The sequence below is a fragment of the Triturus cristatus genome, chromosome 6, assembly GCF_964204655.1.
Source record: "Triturus cristatus chromosome 6, aTriCri1.1, whole genome shotgun sequence".
NCBI classification, from domain to species: domain Eukaryota; kingdom Metazoa; phylum Chordata; class Amphibia; order Caudata; family Salamandridae; genus Triturus; species Triturus cristatus.
The window spans coordinates 1782528114-1782549286 of NC_140589.1; the positions used below are offsets into that span (position 1 = coordinate 1782528114).

Consider the following 21173-nt stretch of genomic DNA (forward strand, 5'->3'; position numbering starts at 1 on the left):
ATTCATTGGCTGATGAAGCCGCAAAGGGAGCTGTACGTACGGCTTCCGTAGCTGCAATCACTCTTTCTAAAATGAAAATAAACGGTGAGATTATGGTGGCTGTTATTGCTTCACGCAAAAACAGCGATGCAGTACCAAAAAGATTTCCACTCAAGTCATCATACAAGTTAGATGCCAATACAATTCCATTTGCTCAGATTCCTGGAGTGGGGGATAGAGTAATTCCAAACATGGATCGCAGGTTAGGTTTAATTCTAGAAGCACACGAAGGGATAGGTTCTGCACATGCTGGAGTAAAGGCGACTGTTTCTTTATTGAAACAACGCTATTGGTGGCCTGGTTTAACAAAGCAGACTCTGTCTTGAAATGTGAAATCTGCAGCAGATGAAAGGTTCCACCGTAACACATCCAGTGCAGACACCGTGTTAATAGCTGACGAACCACTAGTGTGTGTCTACCTAGACCACTGTGTCCCCTTGAAAAGAGATGGGGCTAAAAGGTATATCATGGTAGCAGTGGATTCCTGTCCAAGATTCCTATGGATGTGGCCCCAGCGCTCGGCTGATGCTCGAACTGTTATAAAAGATTTGCGAGTCTTCATAGGGACATATGCAATTGGCGCATTACATTCTGAACAGGGCCCTGCGTTTAGCTCTAGGACTTACAAGGAGACAATGGGAAGTTTGGGTGTAGCATTGCGGTACTCATCTCTGTACCATCCCGAGGGAAATTCGGTAGTGGAGAGAAAAAAACGAGACTTAAAACAATCTTTAACAGCTAGAGTATTACGCACGGTCGAAAGGTGGGTGAAACATCTTTAAGGAGTCCAGCGGGCTCTCAAAATCATGCCAAGAAGTTCTCTAGGGGGGGTCACTTCATATGAGGTTCTATTTGGGACAAGCATGTGGGTACCTGATCTTGATTGTGAAGGCGCAGTGGCGGACGAAAAAACTTTTGACATCCATGAACATTTGGCTGTTTCACAGGAACTAAATGAAACCAGGACAAAACAAAGTAATGTCCACCTGAAGCAGACCGCAACTAGGGAAGTCAAATCAGTCACGGAAAGACCTGTCTGGATCCCAAAAGTCGGGGATCTGGTCAGAGAGAAAATAGTGGAAAAGAAAGAATTTGGGCCATCCTACAGAAAGCCTGTACCGGTCCTAGCAGTGAAAGGAACAAGAACTGTACTTCTACCGCCTCTTGCTGGAAAAAAGGAGAAAGGATTTGTCTCAATTGACCTAATCAAACCACACTATGTGGTTGATACTGAGTAGTAGGCCACGTAGACTCCACAGTGGCAGACGCCCTCCTCTCGCTACAATTCAAGAAGTTCAAGCGGAAAGACTAATCACGTTCGAAGAGTCACCAGTACGGAATGCAGGACTATGCAACAATGCTATGGAACTAGTTCCCCTTGAACCAGAAGTTCAACTTCTAAATGAAACTCAACATAAAAATCTACGTCAACATGCCTCTACAAGAGCAAAGTACGATTTCAACTAATCCTGATGCAATTCCAACAATTGATCGAACTGCTTCTGGCTACTTCATAAACTTTGATACATTTTCTTTGGATCCACGTGAACCTGAAACGACGCCAGCCCAGAAAACAAGTAAGCAGCAAGTAAAAGACTTTCTGAACTTTCTTAGAAAGACTTACCTGGTATCACCATGGGTAGAACTGTGGGTACCTTCTGGGATTCTTTTCTTTCTTTTCTGATTACGCTTAGTGATAGTTTTTAACATGCTTATTAGTGGACAATACATTCGGCAAAGCTCTGCTGCCCAAAAAGTGAATTTAATTTTGAAACCACATCAATCATCTCACCGAGAACAAAGAGACTTATCATCAGTGTACATTACAGCAGTTCCTGTACCGGACGGTATAGTTTGGGACAAGGTTGATTTCGATATATTTGGCCCAACAGAATTTTTTTACAATTTCACATTTATTTAAAATATCGTTAAGTGATATCATTACCTCAAGTACATCTTCCAATGATTGGGATTTTGAAACTGTTAAGAACACATTGTCTGATTTAGAAAAATCTGCTGCATTTTTTAATAGTGAAACATTGGAGAACTCAGCAGATTATGAATCAATGTATTGTTATCCGCATTATGGTCATCACTTTTCGCATAAATATGCTAATCCTAGAAATGTGTTCACATACCATCAGTGGTGACGTTGTCCAACACCGCCAAAATCAGTTCAAAAACATTTGCACAAAAATTTCCATATTTTTCAGGGTTTAATATGTCTGACTCAACCTCATATTATTATAAGGTTGCACCAACATCAGCAAAGAAAAATATGTTAACAAACACCAAACAGATTTACTCTGCATCCTTTATTGCCCAGTTGTCTGAACAAGGTTACGACTTATGGAAAGACACCATAGACTTGAAATCGGTCTGGGGTACTAGAGAATGGCAAGTGCAGGGAACAGAAGCTCTATTTAGAGCGTGCATTATCCCTCAACAAATCATGTTTTTGAACGAGACGTCTTGCCTTGGACTAGACAAGATCAAAGACATGAACACACCTCGGCTGCCAACACCATCACTGACCGAGGGTAATGAAACATCACAAGAAAAGGTTACATTAAATGACATCATACAATACAATAGATCAGACCCTGATTGGAAAAAAGGGTTGATTTGGCCTACAGACACCAATAGTTGTCAAACTAGATTCATGGGTAAGACCGAAGGGTTCAGTATCCATAGGCCAGATCCATGCTATGTACAGAGAGAACATCCAGGGGTAGTGACATCCTACAGTGTTGGGAAGTTGTGCCTTGATTGGCTAGAAACCTCAACACTCACAGAGGTAAAACAGCACTTATCCTTTCTCACACGAGACATGGATCTTAGGGATTTTTTACTAGGTCCCAGGAAGCCACGTCAGAAACGTTTCATATATGCTGACATTTATGCTGCCTACAATGAAATTTGCAAAATATCCCAACAAGAGGCCGCAAGGGAATACGGGAAACAGACCGTATTAACTTGGAGAAATCTCTAGCAGTGGTAGACTATAGGTTAACAACATTGACCTCCAGGATATATTCCTTAGGCAACATTGTATCTTCTGCGATAGATATACTGGAACTAGATTTGGCCATATTACAACACGGGCAATGTCAGTTACGTTATATTATGTTGTTGAGCTGGACGCTGCAATCTTTGCTTGCAGGCTATGTGCCTTGGCGTTTTATCAACAGTACGTCTCTGTTTTCTGAATACAATCTAACAGATAGAGATGGCACAATGGGGAGCAAACTATACAATGCTGTGTATCGAAAAACTGCATGGATTACCATTTACAGTGGCAGAGTCACCATCCACAGAATGGCTAATCCTTGGCCACATAACTCTACCGGTCACTACTTTTCAGTTTCAGAATTGCCTTGAGCAAAAGCAGGCAGGCAGATATGAAAAAATGGGTAAGGAATACATTAAGGAATCTTGAAAATTACCATACAGATTTCAATGCCGGAGTGGGGATGGAGAAGTGTTTCTAAGCGGTACAAGCTGTGAGAACGCTTTAATTGGATAGCTCATATGTCAGGATATTATGCTGCACTGGGCTTGTAATGGTTCTGTAGCGACCCTGTCCTGTCATTTGAGGGGTGCCCCAGCTGCCGTGATTACTCCAGCCTTCAGGCTACTTTCGAATGGGAGTTACTTGATGCTGAACAGTCAAGGCTGCTGCAGAATGCTCCCGGGCATCGCATATCTGGTAACCGTGAGCTCCAGGGTTACTTGCTGTATGCAAGTATTGTTTCCACCGACACATACAGTCAGGGAGGCGCCGTTATGGCCTTCACTGAATGTTTCTTTAATACGGTTTGATACTCTAGCCAGAATGAAAGCCATGCTTTTACAGAAGTCTGTGCCCTTAACCTCCAGAGACTTTTGAACTCGAAATTGCAAGGTTTTCTTCTGAGATACAGGCGCTTATCCATACAAACTGCCCTTTACATTTCGTAGAAATGGTAAATCGTATCTTTAACATGTCTGATACGACTGGCATTGTTGTCCACCTATTTAAGACCATAAGGTTCTGGACTTCTAAGCACCTTTCAGAAGGTACTTGGAGTTGTACCAAACTTCATACACTCCGTATTCACAAGCATCTTTGGAGGACTTCCGCTGATCCTGTTTCTAATAGCAGGTATCCTGATTGCCTTCTATCTGCTATGCAATGGACGTCCCAGTCACCACGGAGATGGAAAGAGCGCTCCTGTAGCGAAAATACCGTAACCGAATGGTACAACATCTAGGCACGCCTCGTCTGAGAGAACGAAGTGCATCTTGGTTCCTGTCATTTCGACCAGTCTGGATGGACTGCATCTTACCTGTACTCCGATGCCTGTTTTGCAGAGAAGAATGCATGTTAGACCTTTGTTTGATACTCCCATCATGTGCGCAACTGGACGTGAATGATCTACTGCACCCAATAATGGCCCATGTTCTGCAATGTCCTCAGCGCATTCCACTGTTGTTGGTGGCATTCATTGAGCCACCAAAGGTAGTAACTGCACCTGTTGGTATGAACACCGGCTCCTCCACTGACACCCAGGCTTTGGAATGTGCACAGCCTGCCCCAGCACCGGCTGTGGTCAGCGTGGAACATCATCTGTGCTCAATTGACGTACTCTGCGAGGTGTTACAGGGGCCGTTTACTGCGGAAGCAAGCAACGAAAATGTTGCGTCTACCAGCCAGGACACATAAACAATTGACTCATTTTGGCTCGTCGTGTGCTGGAAGAAATTTGCCCTTTTTTACTAACAAGCTAAATTTGGAACGCAGATACAAAAAATGACATTCCTTTTCATTTATTTGGGCATGAATGGCTTTCTACTGCTTGTAGTGGTTCGGACTATAACCACGGACACTTTTTAGAGCTAGGGCCTGCAAAAACTTTTTCCTTTTACATTTTTAAGTCTTTTTAGAATTTTTTTGACATTTTTAAACATTTTTAGCTAAAGAAATGTTTTAAACACTTTGTGCGTACCAATGTCTAGTTAGAACGGTAGTACACTTATAGGTTATATATGTCGTCCAGTCGGAAGAGGAGTGGGTGTTATATTCCATATAGGTACCCTATATAAGCGCAGGTAACACTGCAGCCTTTTACCTATATCCTTACCTGCATTACATACATAAGGGTTCATAGGACTGACCTTTAACCTAGACAGAACACTGCATTCAGAACGCGGGTTTTTCCCTAGTTCGAAACTCATACATTATGCATGAGGCTTCTTGGAAGCACAGCAGGACGAACATCTCCTGTATAATATCTATGTATAAAGTTCAAGCCCGGCGTCTTCCTTTAGGCTGACACAGTAACACAGCAGGGTAGGACCCCCGGGGAGACCTGTGGGTATATATACATCATGTCTTGCTTAGACGCAAAGAGGAGACCGTGACTTCCCGGCTGACACACTGACCAGAAACGCTGAGGTTCCTGCATGCAGATACTCCAGCTCGCACATGGTCTAACATCGCTCGGGGGGTGTCCAACTCGAGACCAGAATGGGGTCCCATATTCTCTCCTTTCTCAGACAATGGGGTGACTAGACCTTAGAGGGATTCTTGGCATAACACCTACACATATGCTAGGTCCCTTTAGGTACATCTAGTTAGGGAGGCATCGTAGGAGCATGCACTTTCTTTTCATGTGTTTTATGTACTTATATATATTCATGATTACTGCAAAATGGTAGAACTGTACCATCCCTTTACTTTCGTAGTACTGCTAATCATATATCTCTGCTACTGTCTAATGGTTGTTACAGCGAAACTATTTTACACTAGAATAACAACTGTTCAATAACCTTATTGAAACGCCCAGACTGTTTATTCTGTGTATCTCTGAGACAAACTAAGTGAGCACGAGTGACTGAGCGAAAAGTAGTATATTGTTTCCACAATCCTGGGGGATCAGGGTTGTCATGTTCTGAGGTTGCCAGAAACTATTCTCTCCCCGATAAGAGGAGATTCTAGTGACACTGTGAGCTAGCTCATGCAAACAGGCTAACATATCTTGTGGGGGTGCTCTGAACCAGTCTGCCACCAAACCCACAGTTAATGTTATCCGAACGCGCAGATCATGTATAGGATATATAGGAACTACACGACAATCCTTCCCTTCTTTCCCCACTGTACCGTCCATTTGGACCCCGCAACCCACCACCTGCTTACTTACTCTCCACCTTTTTCAGCACCTCCGGTGCCGCCACTGCATCTGTCAGCACGGTCAGTGGGTTGTCCACCACATCATCCCCCACTCCCACTGACCTGCAAGGCTTCCCCTATGGCCCAGCATTCCCAACCTCCCATGCTGCCCACGAATCACCTTTACCTGGCAACACCTCACTGCCCACGGCCTTTTCTTTGCGTCGTCCTCTGCTGTTCTGGTGCCCGGTACACTTGGCACTCCCCTCGTCCGCACCTGACACCAGCCAAAACACCAACTTCGCTGGTTGTCCTCTCTGTCTTCCCATGCCTCCCCACTGATAGCCTCCTCATCTCGCAACTCCCCTTCCTCCCATTCGTCACTGTCATTCCCATAGTCAAGAATCCGCTCTGCATCACCCATAGGCTCTTCAAACCCAGGCTCTTACACCACTCATTTCTGCCATTGCACTGACACGCCATGCTGAAATGAGCGATCATCCGGCGCAACTCCTTGTGCGCAAGCCCTCGACAGAAGGGAAGCCGCCGCAGAACCCTCTGCTGCTTTGGACCAAAGTACTGGGGCCGTCTTGCACCCCACTGGCATCACCACCTTTCTCCTGGCCTCTGCCGCTGGTCTTGCGCCTTCGTCCCCCACCAGGCTGCTCCAACGTGGGAGGGTCCCCGGAGGGTCCCTCCCACCACCAGGCCCCCAAGCCGTACTGGCTCCCGTCCTAACTACCTCTCACTCTGGGTCCTCGGGGACCCAACCTACTGTCTCCTTGTACTGTGGCCCCCATCCCCAGGGCCCCCACTTGGCTGTCAACTGTCTGAGAATACCCAGCTACTGGGGCAACGGCAGCCGTCCTCTCCCTGGCCTCACACATCTGGGACCAGCGTTCCTCTGTCTCTTGAATGAGTAGGCGCTGTTTATGAATCTACCCCCTGCTACTAGTTTGCCTGGGGGCCCTTGGAAGCAGGGGGTCCCCCACTGGTACAGCTTTCCCTCACTCATGGTCTGGAATGGGTGATCCTGCCCCACTCAAGCCCACCCCTTCCAGGACCCCGGTGTGGCCTCCTTGCTTTTCTTTACCACAGGGCCCAGCTGTCTGTCTTTCATGTTTCGCAGGGGGAGGCCTTGCTGAGAGATCTACAGGCCCATCTCCCCCTGGGAGTAGCAGAGCCTTCTTCTGTCCCTCCTGTACGGCCTCAGCATTAGTAGGCCTCGCCCCCCCCACTCTCGGGCAAGATTACTGGCTCTATGGCAGATGGGAGACGCTCCGGGAGGCTCATGCCCCCACGAATATTCACTCCCGCAGCACGCTTCCCACACCTGCCACGGCCCACTGAGGTTTTACTGGCATGTAGCGGCTCGGCGAGGAAAGTAGCTACCACCGCAGTGACCCCGCTCAATGCAGAACGAGTTAGACACTGCATCCCAACCCAGGTCTGGTTGAGCACACCAGGCCTGAGGAGATTTTCCCTACCCAGAATGATGAGGGGAATCCGGACCGCCTCACTATCCGGCGCTGCCATAAGAGCTCCACCGGTGTTGTCCAGTCACGCAAGGTAGGCCTCACTAAAAACTACCACTTAAATTCTAATCTTCCCTCCCGGTCGTGTTTGGTCTCAGGAAGGCGCCGGATGCTTCTTTCCTGACACCTTTATAGCCCTACCTAAACCCGCCCTTTCCACCTAAGTTAACCTATCCCCCACCCTGTCGTATTGGCCAGCACAAAACACCCCAGGGAAAGACTGGTCTGCGACCTTCATTGCCCCTGGGGCCGACATTCTCTGCTACTGGTAATGTGTAGTTCGAAACCCCTCCATTTAATTGCTCCACAAAACGACAGGTGCAATAAATGCTAAATCTTAGTGTTCCATCTGTACCTCTACATGGATAGGAGCACAACACAATCATACACCAAAAAGTAGTGAAACAGCTTAGCCAAAATAACTTCCCTTCGAATTATGGTCAAGTATAGTTTACTTTAATTCATTGTGATCTGTAAAAGCTTACAGTTCTGTGCTAGAACGTGGTGGATACAATAGACAGACACGAACTTCTCTGATACTAGTTGGCTCAAATGGGAAAAAAGTTTAGTTCATTTATTTTTTCAAAAATACATTTGAGCGATTACACCACCATGCCACTGGGTGTAGCTGCGGCTCCACGTTGCAGATTTGCTTGCTTCCTTTGAAGCGCGAGTTCTTTTTACACCTTTACCGTGACGTTAACACCCCAGTTTATGCTTTTTCAGCTCTGGACACCTGCCTCCATCTCCACACAGAAAGGCTGATCCTGTCCCGCACCGGAGACAGCGTACTGCTTCAGTGCCAGTTCCAGTACAAACACAACTTTACACTGGACGAGGTTCACGTTTTGTGGGGAAAGGAGGTCGCCGAGGACGAGTACAGCGCTCTTGTTATATTTGATGGGAAAAACGTGAAAAGATTTAAAGAAAATACTTCCTTTTCCACGAATAGCCTGCTACAAGGCCAAGCAAGCCTGCTGTTAGAAAACGTGACGACCACAGTCAGTGGGACGTACTTATGCGACGTGACAGTGAAATCAGCCAATAGCAAGGGTAGGACGCAACTACACGTGATGGGTATGTATTACAAAGTTTTCCTTCTGTGCTAAGCTTTATCATAGGAGGCACTTGTGTCCCGTCTCGGTGTTGGATGACGTCACAGATGTAAATGCAAAAATTACTTCTGTATTACACATACACTTTCACTTTCGTCTCATAAGGTACCCTCTAAAATCCTAGCGCTGTGTTCCTTAACCTGTGGCCCGCGACTGTTTGTAAAAGTAGATATTATTAGGAGAAAAATAAAGTGCATATACATTAAAAAAAGCTAAATTTAAACTTTAGAGTTGTAAAACGCTCTATAAATGTGAAGGAATTTGAAATTGGAAGTTAAAAATCAAGCTGGTATCCTTACCTTCATTTGTGAGAGCAGTGGAATTACAGTAAATGGAATCTAGTAAGGACGATTGGTGGCTTAAGTGAAGAAGCACTTGTATGCTCTGAAAACAAGAGCATGCATTTGGAAGAAATATGCTAGAGTCCATCATATCACTTCGTCTTTTAGATATACAACTACATTTAAAAAAACCTCAAACCTCATTAAAATTATAATCTCACTTTTCGCATAGTTTTTTGTATCTGAATTAAATTAACATTGCATAATTTGTGTAGTTGTTTCAGGTAAACTTGTTTCTGTATTTTGTTCATTGTTTTGAGATTGAAATCATGGAAAATGGTTATTTGATAAAGCACAAGGGTTGGGGCATTTGGAGATTAGAGCACTTGGCAAATTGACCAGGCCAGGTGTCCTTTATAGCCTTCTAGCGGGATATACTGGCCATTAAATGCCTGCTCCAGCGTTTTCGGCGAGGGCCTTCAACAAGGGGCGGGACTTTAATAGTTGGTATAGCCCAGCTACGAAGAGGCCCTTAGAACATTTTACCACGAGAGGGCAGAATGTTCTAACAAAGACGTCTCGGAGCCCGAGGGGGTTTAATTCCCCTCGAGCTCCGAGAGGCCTTATTTTACAGCAAACGCTGTGAACAAAAGAAACATTCGAATGTTGCTCTGCAGGCCTTTACCGGCCCGTAGAAGCACGGAGCACTCCATTGTATTCAATGGAGTTCTCCACATTCCAATGTTCTAATAAGGCATAGGAAAAGTGGACAATTGTCCAAGGTCCCACTCTTTTATGGGTCCCCTAATTAGGTACTGAACACATGCTGCCCTGAGCCTGCCAGGTCTTCTCTATCCCACAGCCTCAAGAAAGCATGGTATTAAATGGTGGCAAATGTAACCCCTTTTCATTCCAATTTCCCTATAAAGTGTTGAAATTTTTTTTAAAGAATCTAGTATGCAGCTAGCCGTGGGACACTAGTACTGTCTATATTTCCTCTCTTTAAAAGACCCCCCCACCCTCTCCCCTGGGCATACACAGACCCTCATACAATTCTTCAGGGGTAATCACCCTATACACTCGCATACATATCAGAGAATGGACCACCCAGGTTTGAGCTTTGATGATACAGTAGCAGAAATTCTCAGTGCAACATCACTCCTAGCAGGAGATGGCAGTGCAGCAACAGGCAGCAAGAATGATGACTGGAAAGCCTTGCAATCGCTAAGGAAACTACAGATTAAGACAGCCCTTCACTGGATAATTATGACAGAATACCTACGAGCTAATTTAGCTCCTAATGGCCTTCTGGTGACACTGGCACCAAGGATCTTTTTAGAGGATCTAACCTTCCGTCGTGAATGGTCCAAGATTGCTTGGAAATGTACACAAGACTGGCTCATCCTAATAATCAACACGACCAAGCGCCTGTCCGAGGAACTCTTGATCCAGATCACTCTAGCTGAAAACGGACTAAAAGATGGGATCTCTATCACAGCATTTAAATCACGCATGGCAGAGATCAATGAGGAGATGAACGAACACAAGGAGTTCCTCACTAAACAGAAGATCACCAAACTTCAGAAGGATGTGAAACGCCTTGACCAAGAAAAGATCTATCCATATACCAAAGAAGAGTACGTCTTTCAAAACTATGAGACGACATCAGATGAGGGGAGCAGCATCCACTCAAGAAGATCGGGATCAACAAGCAGCGACTCCAGCTATGAAGGCAGAAATTATGCGTCCAACACTAGAGGAAATCCGAGACAACACCCGCCACCCCTATTCCAGAATTTCCCACCTCATCCATTCCTACCGCACATGTACCCGGACAGTGGATGGGACCTCAACAGATGTGGAACTTACCACCAGGACACCCGCTCCAGGCACCCCAATACCACCAATTCCCGAAACCCCCTTTTTACAACAGAGGGAGGGGCAAAGAAAGAGGAAGAAGAGGAGGACCGAGGAATGTCCAGTGGCAAGATCCAGAACCAATGACGTTACGGAGCAAGACATCAGGACAGAAACATTAGTGGTGAACCTTTCCTCCAGACCTCTATCTGAGGACGAATCTGAGCTCTTGGAGAAGGGCTTGGGTTTTGGCCCGACACCGTCCGAGGATTTATTCAGACTCCACCAGGAATTACATCAATTTTTCTGGAAGGTGAGACTCAGGGCCTTCTTCCAGGATAAACCAGAGACCCCCACTACCGGCACGGGTCTAAAGAATAAGTCAAAGTTCACCCTGACTGCGGCCATGACACCCAACGAAATACTCACCTTCATGCAAGCTATCTTGAAGCATGTCTCTACCATCCCAGCAAGGCGCCCATTCAACAATATGTCCAAGGAGGACAGGACTCTACTCAAAGCCGTCACTGAGGATACCAGTATCATCCTAAAACCAGCTGACATTGGCGACGCTATTGTCATCCAGGATGTGAGCACTTATGATGCAGAGTGCCGTCGCCAACTTACCAACACTAAATACTACCTGCCTATTGAACAAGACCCCACACCTCGATTGACGGCCAAGATCAAGAGCATGGTCAATGAAGCAGAAACCAAAGGATGGATCTCCTCACAGGAAGCAGCCTTCCTCATCAACAATGACCCCAGGATCCGGTACTACTACACTTTACCAAAGATCCACAAGGGGATCAGTCCCCCTCCAGGATGCCCCATTGTGTTGGGAATCAATTCACTGTTGGAACCACTGAGTAAGTTCTGCGACTTCTACCTACGCCCAGTTGTCACCAAAACACCTACCTACCTCAGGGATACTACAGAAGTCCTCATCTGATCGAAAATTTCAGTGAACCTGAAACCATCACATTTTTGGTCACTCTGGATGTGGAGGCACTCTACACGAACATTCCCCAAGATGCCACCCTCGCAGTATTGGAATCAACATTGCAGAACATCGATCCCTGGCCCTATGAAACTCCCATCTCGTTTATTTGTGAATGTGCCGCCCTAGCCCTGAAAGAGAATTTCTTTGCCTTTCAAAAACAGCTCTATCACCAGATCCAAGGCACCAGCATGGGAAGCAGCTTTGCTCAAAGTTTGGCATGACTGTACAGGGCCAATTTTGAGGAGAAATTTATCCTAGAGTATACAATCCCTACAAGACCAATATTGTAATGTGGCGTCGCTACATCGAAGATATCCTCCTTTTCTTGAGGGGCAACGAAGAAGAATGTGTCACGTTCTGCGGATGGATCAACACCCTAGATCCATTTCTCAAGCTTTCTGGAACCAGATCACAGGAGAGCATTACACAACTAACTACAAAAAACCCACAGATAGGAACAGCCTCCTCATTTATGGAAGCCACCACCCAAAATCACTGAGGAACAATCTTCCAGTAGGACAATTTTTACGTCTCCGCAGGAACTGCGATACCTTAAGTGAGTTTGAAAAACAATCTAAAATTCTGTCAGATAATCTATCCGAACGTCACTATCCCAAGACAATAATACGTCAGGCACATAAACGGGCCAAGAACAACCATAGGGATGCCGTCCTGGAAGTCAGAGATAGACCAAAGACAGACATAATCACACGTGTAACCACATTCACTCCCAATTCCAACAAAATCCAGAAGGTAATTAGAAAACATTGGGGAATTCGGGAGACAGGCTCTTTCACCCCAAGGCCCCCCCTCTCTTTGCTTTCAAACGCACCCAGAATTTCAAAGATCTCTTGGTTCACACACGTCCAAAGTGACTCCTTCCACACAATCTACTTTATGGGCATTACCCCGGTACAGGGCCACGACCCCTGCGGGACTTGCTCTGTCTGTCCCCTCACATCAGTTTCCAAACAGATTGACCTGGGTCTGGCTAGACCCTGGCTCCAGAAGAAACACACGAACTGCAATACGAGAAATTGCATATACATCATCACATGTCCCTGCAATAAGAAATATGTAGGTATGACCACAAGACCCATTAGAACATTGGAATGTTGGTAGCTCCATTGAAAACAATGGAGTGCTCCGGGCTTATAATGGCTGGTATAAGCCCGGAGCATCAACATTCCAATGTGTCTTTGTTCACAGCTCTGGCTGTGAACAAAGACTTCAGGGAGCCTGATGGGATTTCAATCCCCTCGCGCTCCCTGAAGGCTTTGTTTTGTTAGAACATTCTGCCCTCTAGTGGCAGAATGTTCTAATAGCCTTATAGCCCTTCTTAGCAGGGCTATACCGGTTTTTAAAGTCCCTCTGCTTTGTTAAAGTCCCTCGCCTTCGGCTCGGGCCTTTATCGCTGCAGCGGGCCTTTAACAGCCGGTATAGCCCGCTACAGCAGGCTATAAGGCTATATTAAACTTCGAATAGGGTAGCACAGGAGCACCATATGGTGTAGGAAAACCAACACCAAACTGTTGAATCACTTCTCTGAAAAGAATCATACCCCTGACAGTATCAGATGGACAATCATCAAATCCAATCCCAACTGGACTAGCAGCACATTATTCAGACAGGAACAACGCTGGGTTTTCCGACTAAAGAGCAACTCATTAGGATTGAATGATGAGATACCCTGGGCCGAATTGATGAATTAGAACCCCAGTAAAGCCCCGGCTGCAGTTACATGAAACTTCACTGCCCTGAGTTGGCACCTAGACATGTGACCTCACATTTATAACGTGCAATCCTCATTAATAGTGATGTCAGATCACCTTCAGGATCAGCTCGTAATGATTACGTCATCACCCAAGTGACAGGCCTGGGGCCACTTTCACTAGTTGCCCGCTAGGCACCGTCCACAGCAGCAGATTGTTAAATTCCACCACATTACTTGCTAAACAAAAACATTGGCTATGCGCATCCCTCAGGATCTCAGACGTACCACCACACCTAACCAACTGGCTCACATTTCCATTATTGCTTTGACTTTTTTGGGCTATGTACATCCCCTGAGAGATCAGAATTAACAATCCACTTAACCAATATCCTTCTATTATGGCCGCCACTGTTGCGCGCAGTTTACATAACCACACAGTCCGAATACATTACATCACACCAAGTATGGCCTCCAATACTGGGTGCGCATTATACAATGACACCCTCCCAATATGGCCTCCAGTGTCTCTAGCGTACACGGGGCAGCGCTACACAAGTTCCGCACATGCCCTGACCCATGAACCCACCACAACCGCCCCACCCCCCCCGGACGTAATTTCCACCCCAGCCAGAACTCGTGTGTATAACCAGACGAGCCGGTTCCATTCAACTACCGGCGGTCTGCGAGCGGCGGGGCAGGTAATAGGCGTCCTGAGAGGTGACTGAATGTGAGTATCTTCCTAATGTGTCTCTCCCAACGATCCAGGTAAATGAATGTTTTTACGAGACTGGTGATTAAGGACCGCATACTCACTAGCCTATTGAGTACCTATCAACCCACAGATATTCACCTCAAATTCCTCTACGATTGCCGGTGAGACCAACCATTCGAAATAGAGGGGTAGGCGGTTCTCTTGCTCTTACGAGTGGTGTATTTATCACATTTTGTGGCACTATATCACCACCCGTATTGAATGTTAGATTACCTGTACGCGTAGATCATCAAGACCAACACTTAAGGCTAACGGACTGCCACGAGCACCATGGCAGCAATGCCTTCACCTTTTTTGACATAGTTTTGAATTCAACCTCATAACCATGGGGCCCCCTACTGAGTATGTGTTGGAAAACGAGGCAGCATCTGTGAGGCCTGCACAAATAACATGACTACATTTGTCCTTCACTGGGAACCAAACACCCAATTGTAGCGCCTGACTCTCAGAGGGTAGCGTTGCAGAGCAGTCTGAGGCTTACTCAAGGGAGGTGGTGTGGGCTAGTAATCGCCATTTGCAGGTGCACAAAAATAACACTCAATAATTGATTGTCCAGTCTATACTTTGCTTTATAAAAGTAAGAGTACATTTATTAAACCCACACACTACTCAATACCACGCACCAATTTACAAATATACATAAGCTGTTGGAATTACTTTGTGACATTGCATAACATCTCCACCCCTCCCGCAGGGGGGGTGGGGTCTAGTACCACCACTCCCATGTATGCACATCAACTTGCCCCCAATGCAGTTAGTTGAACATAACCTGAAGCGAGGGCCCTGCGCACTGGCACCATCCCAGTGGCGACCCACCCCATTACCTCAACAAGCATTAAAAAGGGGTAAACCTGCCTTGGTGACACATGACCCTGACTAAGCATCTCCTACTGACCATAAAGTTGGCACCTCTATATCTTAAGGGCTAGCAGTCTGGGGTCTTCACCTAAGCGCAGCAGCAAGAATCCATGTTTACGCACACTTTAGAATGACAGTACTCATCACCTTGGTTGATCATTTGAATGCATTGCAATTACAGCCCCTTAGGGCATCACAGATGAAATCACAGGATTGCGCATATACAGCCAGACACCCTAGCAGGACTGTCTGGCAACATAGCCCCACTTGGTTTATGACATCTCCTTACACATTTGACTTACAGTCCCTTCAAAAGAAGTACTCCTGGCAACTACACTTCTCCTAGCAGGAAGGTCCAGCAACATAACTCCATTTAGCTTAACATCACCTTACACAGGTACTTCACTTTACACATGTGAATTTCAGTCCACCTAAAAAGAAATAACCAATAGTAAATGCATTTCGGTGCAATTACACCACTTCACCTCCAGGGGATGCCCTTCTCCAGACATCCCCCAACTCAGCCCTTCAATCCGTGATGCACTTCATAGTACACCCTCAGCTGTAGAACATAAGTTCCAGCCTAGAAGGTGTTAAAGGCTGGCTGAGTCCTGAAGGGGTTATTCTTTCAGATGCCCCGTGAAACTTAGGGGTGGACTGTTCTTCTTTATGCTGGGGGAAACTGCGGGGCTCCTGCAGCCCCCCTGCACCCCTTTTCACACGTGAGGGTGACCCCCTCCTCTGGGCACCAAAATGGCAGACTTCTTCGTGCTGTGGGGGGGAAGACTGGGCCTCTCCAGCGGCTCCCCCAGCACCTTTTCACAAGTGAGGGTGACCCCTCTCCTCTGGGGGCCACAAAGCACCAAAACAGCAGATTTCCAAATGCCCGGCGAGGCACCATGGGGCGCTTCATGCTCCTCTCCACCAGCCCCCGCCACTGGGTACACTCTCCTCCGCCCTCAGGGTCTCTGGCTCAGCAGGGTGCTGTCTTCACTGGGTCCCTGCGCCAGCCTCTCGCCAGGCTCTCCTTCTGGGACTTCTTCTCCCTGCGCAGAGGCCCCTGCTTCTGTGCACCAGTCCTGGGCTCTTCTTCTGGTGCTGATAGGGTCCTGGGGGCAGTCAGGGGGTCTCTCCTTCCAACTGCCCATTGCGCCAGGCTCCAGCACCTTCAGCCTCAGCCGAGCACACCCCAGGGAGCCCTTCTCTTCCTGTGCAAGCACTTTTTAAAAGTTGAGTAGGGGGCTGGCAGGAATTCTCTGTTGTTCCTATCAAACAGCAACACATCACTTCCCTGCCCCTGCTCCCTCCTTCTTGTCCAGCCTCTGAGCTTGTTCAATAATGGCGTTGTCCAGGGTTTCTGGCCACATGTCTGAAGCCTCATCCCCCACTCTGCCTTCTCTCCTTGTGCAGCCTGGTGCCTGGCACCCCGTGACAGCTGCTAATTGATGAGCCTGTATCCCCTCCCATCTTCTCTTCGTGGAGAGGAGGCCCTAGCTTGTGGAAGAAAGGTTATCAATCCATCCAGCTGAGGTCAGCCCTCAGCCTGGGTCTGGTCCTGGCTGGCTCACAGAAATATGACAGTTCTGGATGACCCAAAAGCAGTACAAATATGACTTTGGACTCTGCAGGATACCTCTTTTCACCTCCAATACAATGGGCTTTAGTACATGTCTGGAAACTGTAGGCCTTGTGGAAGTTATTTTAGCCATGGGCCCCACATTCCCTTAGGGAAATAATGAAGTGAAAACACAGTAAAACACACTGAGTTTCCCTGGCATGTTTCTTTCCAGCGTATAAAGCCTATTCCATATCACCAACCAATACTGCATAAGTCCTGCCACACCATTCACTTTGTAGCTGCTCCTGGACTGCGCACGCTAGGAATCTCTCCTGCGCAGCCCGTACACGTGTGCACACGCAGGTACACATGTGTCTGCATGTAACCAGCCCGGTGTCCCTTACTCCAGCTGCTGCGCAGTGGCCTGGTCAAGCCAGGGGAACACCGGTAAAATCCCCATGCAGTCTCTTACATCCTGAGTTCACTGTGGGTGAGTCCCAACTTATGAGGCTCCCCCACAGTAAAAGCTAAACAATTAGGTGCTCAAAAAGAAAAAATCCGGGCGGCCCATAATGTCAGAACCACCTTCTAACACACGCCGCGCCCAGCTGATTCCTACAGGGAAGAAGTAGCCACTCTACATGGGTACACTTCCCGTAGTCAGCGATAACTAGTTATAAGGGGTTCTGACCAGACCCCCCTTACTGACCAGTTATCCGCTTAGACCACCTACTCCTCCCATCCATGAAATCTCCACCCCTGACAGGGATCCCAGACTACCCTAAGAACCCCCCGGGCTCTAGGTTAGATACCTCTAGGTCACTCATGATCTACATGGACTCAGCCTAACTAGGCTCACCTTTGCCCTTGGGCATGCAACACTATGCCTACCACTTCTCTGGACAAGGGTCCAGTGCCTCAGCACTGATGCGGTCTTCTGGGATAGGTCTAAATCCCATCCCCGGGGTCACTAGCTGGTCTCCCTTCCAGAGTTTGTTCCAACCAGTACCCTCTCTCCGTTTTGGTCCTTGCACCCCAAAGATGCAATCTCTCTGGACCCTCACCCTCAGCCTGCCGCTGAGGTCATTCTGCTGCCACCACCCTTTCGGGATGACTGTCTTCCCTAAAGAAAGCACAGCCACTTGTGCTTCCCCACACAGAAAAGCACCCTTTGGCCACTGGCCTGGCTCCCTGATAGGACCTCAGACCGGCCTCACCACCACACTGGCAGTGCCAGGGAGGAACACTGAGGGTGCCTCATCAGACATCCTACAGCTCATTCCCCCCGTCAGTAGCTCCACCCGGAAACTACCCCGGGAACCTAGACCCCTTCCTTGTTCTCCGCTGCGAGAACAGGGCCTATGTACCCTTCCCTCCGAGAGGTGCGCTCTCCTCCCGGAGTACCCTTCGAGAGCCTGTGGGTCCCGAGTTAGCTAGACCCAGGCCCACCTCTCATGGCTCTCCCCGGTCTCCCTGCAGCGCCTTGGGAGACCGCCCAGGGACCTACATGGTCCCTGGATGGCCTGCACCACCCCTTATGAAGAGCAGGGTCCCTTCACCTAAGATAGGCCCCACCTGCCTTCAGGGTAGTACTACCACTCTCAGCCAGGGACCCTAAAGATCCTGGCTAGGCCTGCACCACCCCTTCGAAAAACACAGGGTCCCTTCACTTAAGATAGGCCCCACCTGTGTTCAGGGTGGTACTACCACTCTCAGCCAGGGACCCTAAAGATCCTGGCTAGGCCTGCACCACCCCTTCGCGAAACACAGGATCCCTTCACTTAAGATAGGCCCCACCTGTGTCCATGGTGGTACTGCCTGACAGAAGTCTACCTCTTGCCTCCAGCTGGGGGAACACCCCCATGCTCTTGGTCCTTGAGTCCAAGTCCCACAGGACCTACCTGACTGGTTACCGGCTAGGCCTCGCCCCAGCCACCACTTCAGGTTCCCTCCACCAGCTCCTGGTCTTCAAGTCCCACCGGACCTACCGGACTGGTCACTGGCCACCCGACCCCGACACCTCAGGGTCCACCACTAACCCTTCCCCTGGAAATTAGGGAGCTCATCGCCCCCACTCAGATCTCCACTGGGTCAGTTACCTAGCCCACCTAGGGTACCTAGGGGCTACCACTACACACCATCACTCAAGAACTCCCCTCCTTGGGGGCCACCCACTACCAGGGGCCACCCCTGGGTTGCTCACCTCCCCACCAGTTAACCTGGGGGACCTGCCGGACACTCAACTCTACCACACCCTCCTCCCACAGTGGGAAAAGTTTCTTGGGATCCCCCACCATGGGAACCCCTGGGGCGCTACTACATGGGGTAAAGAAACCTCCTGCCCCACCCTTCCAGTGGTTTTGGCCTGCGACATTAGCAAGAAACTTCCAGTGGGGGAAGGATATCTGGGGCCCCTCCTGTGGAAACCCTCCCTTCCCTTAAAAAGAGCGGGAACCTCCCAGGACCCCCTACTTCTCCTGTCCCCCTTGAAGGTCAATCCACCCCTACACCCCCACCTGTGATGTAGGTATCAGTTGCTGTCCCTATCTCTTGAGGAGACCCCCTTCTCATGCAGGTGTAGTGTATGTAGTGTTAGGGTTCAAAGGTGTACAATATGGCTTAGAACATTTGTATGCAATCATTTCCTGGAAAGCACCATCCCGCTAGCACATTATAATCAACATAGCGCGGTCATATCAAAACAGCTTACATTTAAACCATAATAGCTTCACATGACACATATGGGCGCGGGGCTTTTCCTTTCCCATACATTTAGTTCACATAACCAAAACGTTGAACCTTTCTCAGAGCCTTGCGCTCTTCCATTTGCTCATTGCTGCATAGGTAATGTGTGGCAAAACTGGACTTATCAAATGCTATAAATGCACACCAGAATGGGATACTATGTTTCCCGCCGCTAGACACCAATGTTGGAAAACGAGGCAGCATCTGTGAGGCCTGCACAAATAACATGACTACATTTGTCCTTCACTGGGAACCAAACACCCAATTGTAGCGCCTGACTCTCAGAGGGTAGCGTTGCAGAGCAGTCTGAGGCTTACTCAAGGGAGGTGGTGTGGGCTAGTAATCGCCATTTGCAGGTGCACAAAAATAACACTCAATAATTGATTGTCCAGTCTGTACTTTGCTTTATAAAAGTAAGAGTACATTTATTAAACCCACACACTACTCAATACCACGCACCAATTTACAAATATACATAAGCTGTTGGAATTACTTTGTGACATTGCATAACATCTCCACCCCTCCCACAGGGGGGGTTGGGTCTAGTACCACCACTCCCATGTATGCACATCAACTTGCCCCCAATGCAGTTAGTTGAACATAACCTGGAGCGAGGGCCCTGCGCACTGGCACCATCCCAGTGGCGACCCACCCCATTACCTCAACAAGCATTAAAAAGGGGTAAACCTGCCTTGGTGACACATGACCCTGACTAAGCATCTCCTACTGACCATAAAGTTGGCACCTCTATATCTTAAGGGCTAGCAGTCTGGGGTCTTCACCTAAGCGCAGCAGCAAGAATCCATGTTTACGCACACTTTAGAATGACAGTACTCATCACCTTGGTTGATCATTTGAATGCATTGCAATTACAGCCCCTTAGGGCATCACAGATGAAATCACAGGATTGCGCATATACAGCCAGACACCCTAGCAGGACTGTCTGGCAACATAGCCCCACTTGGCTTATGACATCTCCTTACACATTTGACTTACAGTCCCTTCAAAAGAAGTACTCCTGGCAACTACACTTCTCCTGCAGTGTGCCTCTTCACTTTAAAAAGAATCCCAGGTAAAAGCATGAGATTACGTAAATACAGCCCGACCCCCTAGCAGGAAGGTCCAGCAACATAACTCCATTTAGCTTAACATCACCTTACACAGGTACTTCACTTTACACATGTGACTTTCAGTCCACCTAAAAAGAAATAACCAATAGTAAATGCATTTCGGTGCAATTACACCACTTCACCTCCAGGGGATGCCCTTCTCCAGACATCCCCCAACTCAGCCCTTCAATCCGTGATGCACTTCATAGTACACCCTCAGCTGTAGAACATAAGTTCCAGCCTAGAAGGTGTTAAAGGCTGGCTGAGTCCTGAAGGGGTTATTCTTTCAGATGCCCCGTGAAACTTAGGGGTGGGCTGTTCTTCTTTATGCTGGGGGAGACTGCGGGGCTCCTGCAGCCCCCCTGCACCCCTTTTCACACGTGAGGGTGACCCCCTCCTCTGGGCACCAAAATGGCAGACTTCTTCGTGCTGTGGG

At 47.9% G+C, this 21173-nt stretch overlaps 1 protein-coding gene across 2 annotated transcripts in view; it reads left to right on the forward strand.

Annotated features, from left to right (window-relative positions):
• The window catches only part of LOC146821996 (uncharacterized), a 90842-nt gene that overhangs the window by 43910 nt on the left and 25759 nt on the right, over positions 1-21173 (forward strand). For both annotated transcript variants that reach the window (XR_014963219.1, XM_085613096.1), the window contains exon 2: positions 8452-8802. Coding sequence is in view for 1 of the 2 variants with exons in the window: in XM_085613096.1 (XP_085469222.1) it covers positions 8452-8802 (351 nt within the window). In the remaining variant the exon portion in view is untranslated. The remainder of the gene's footprint in view (positions 1-8451; positions 8803-21173) is intronic.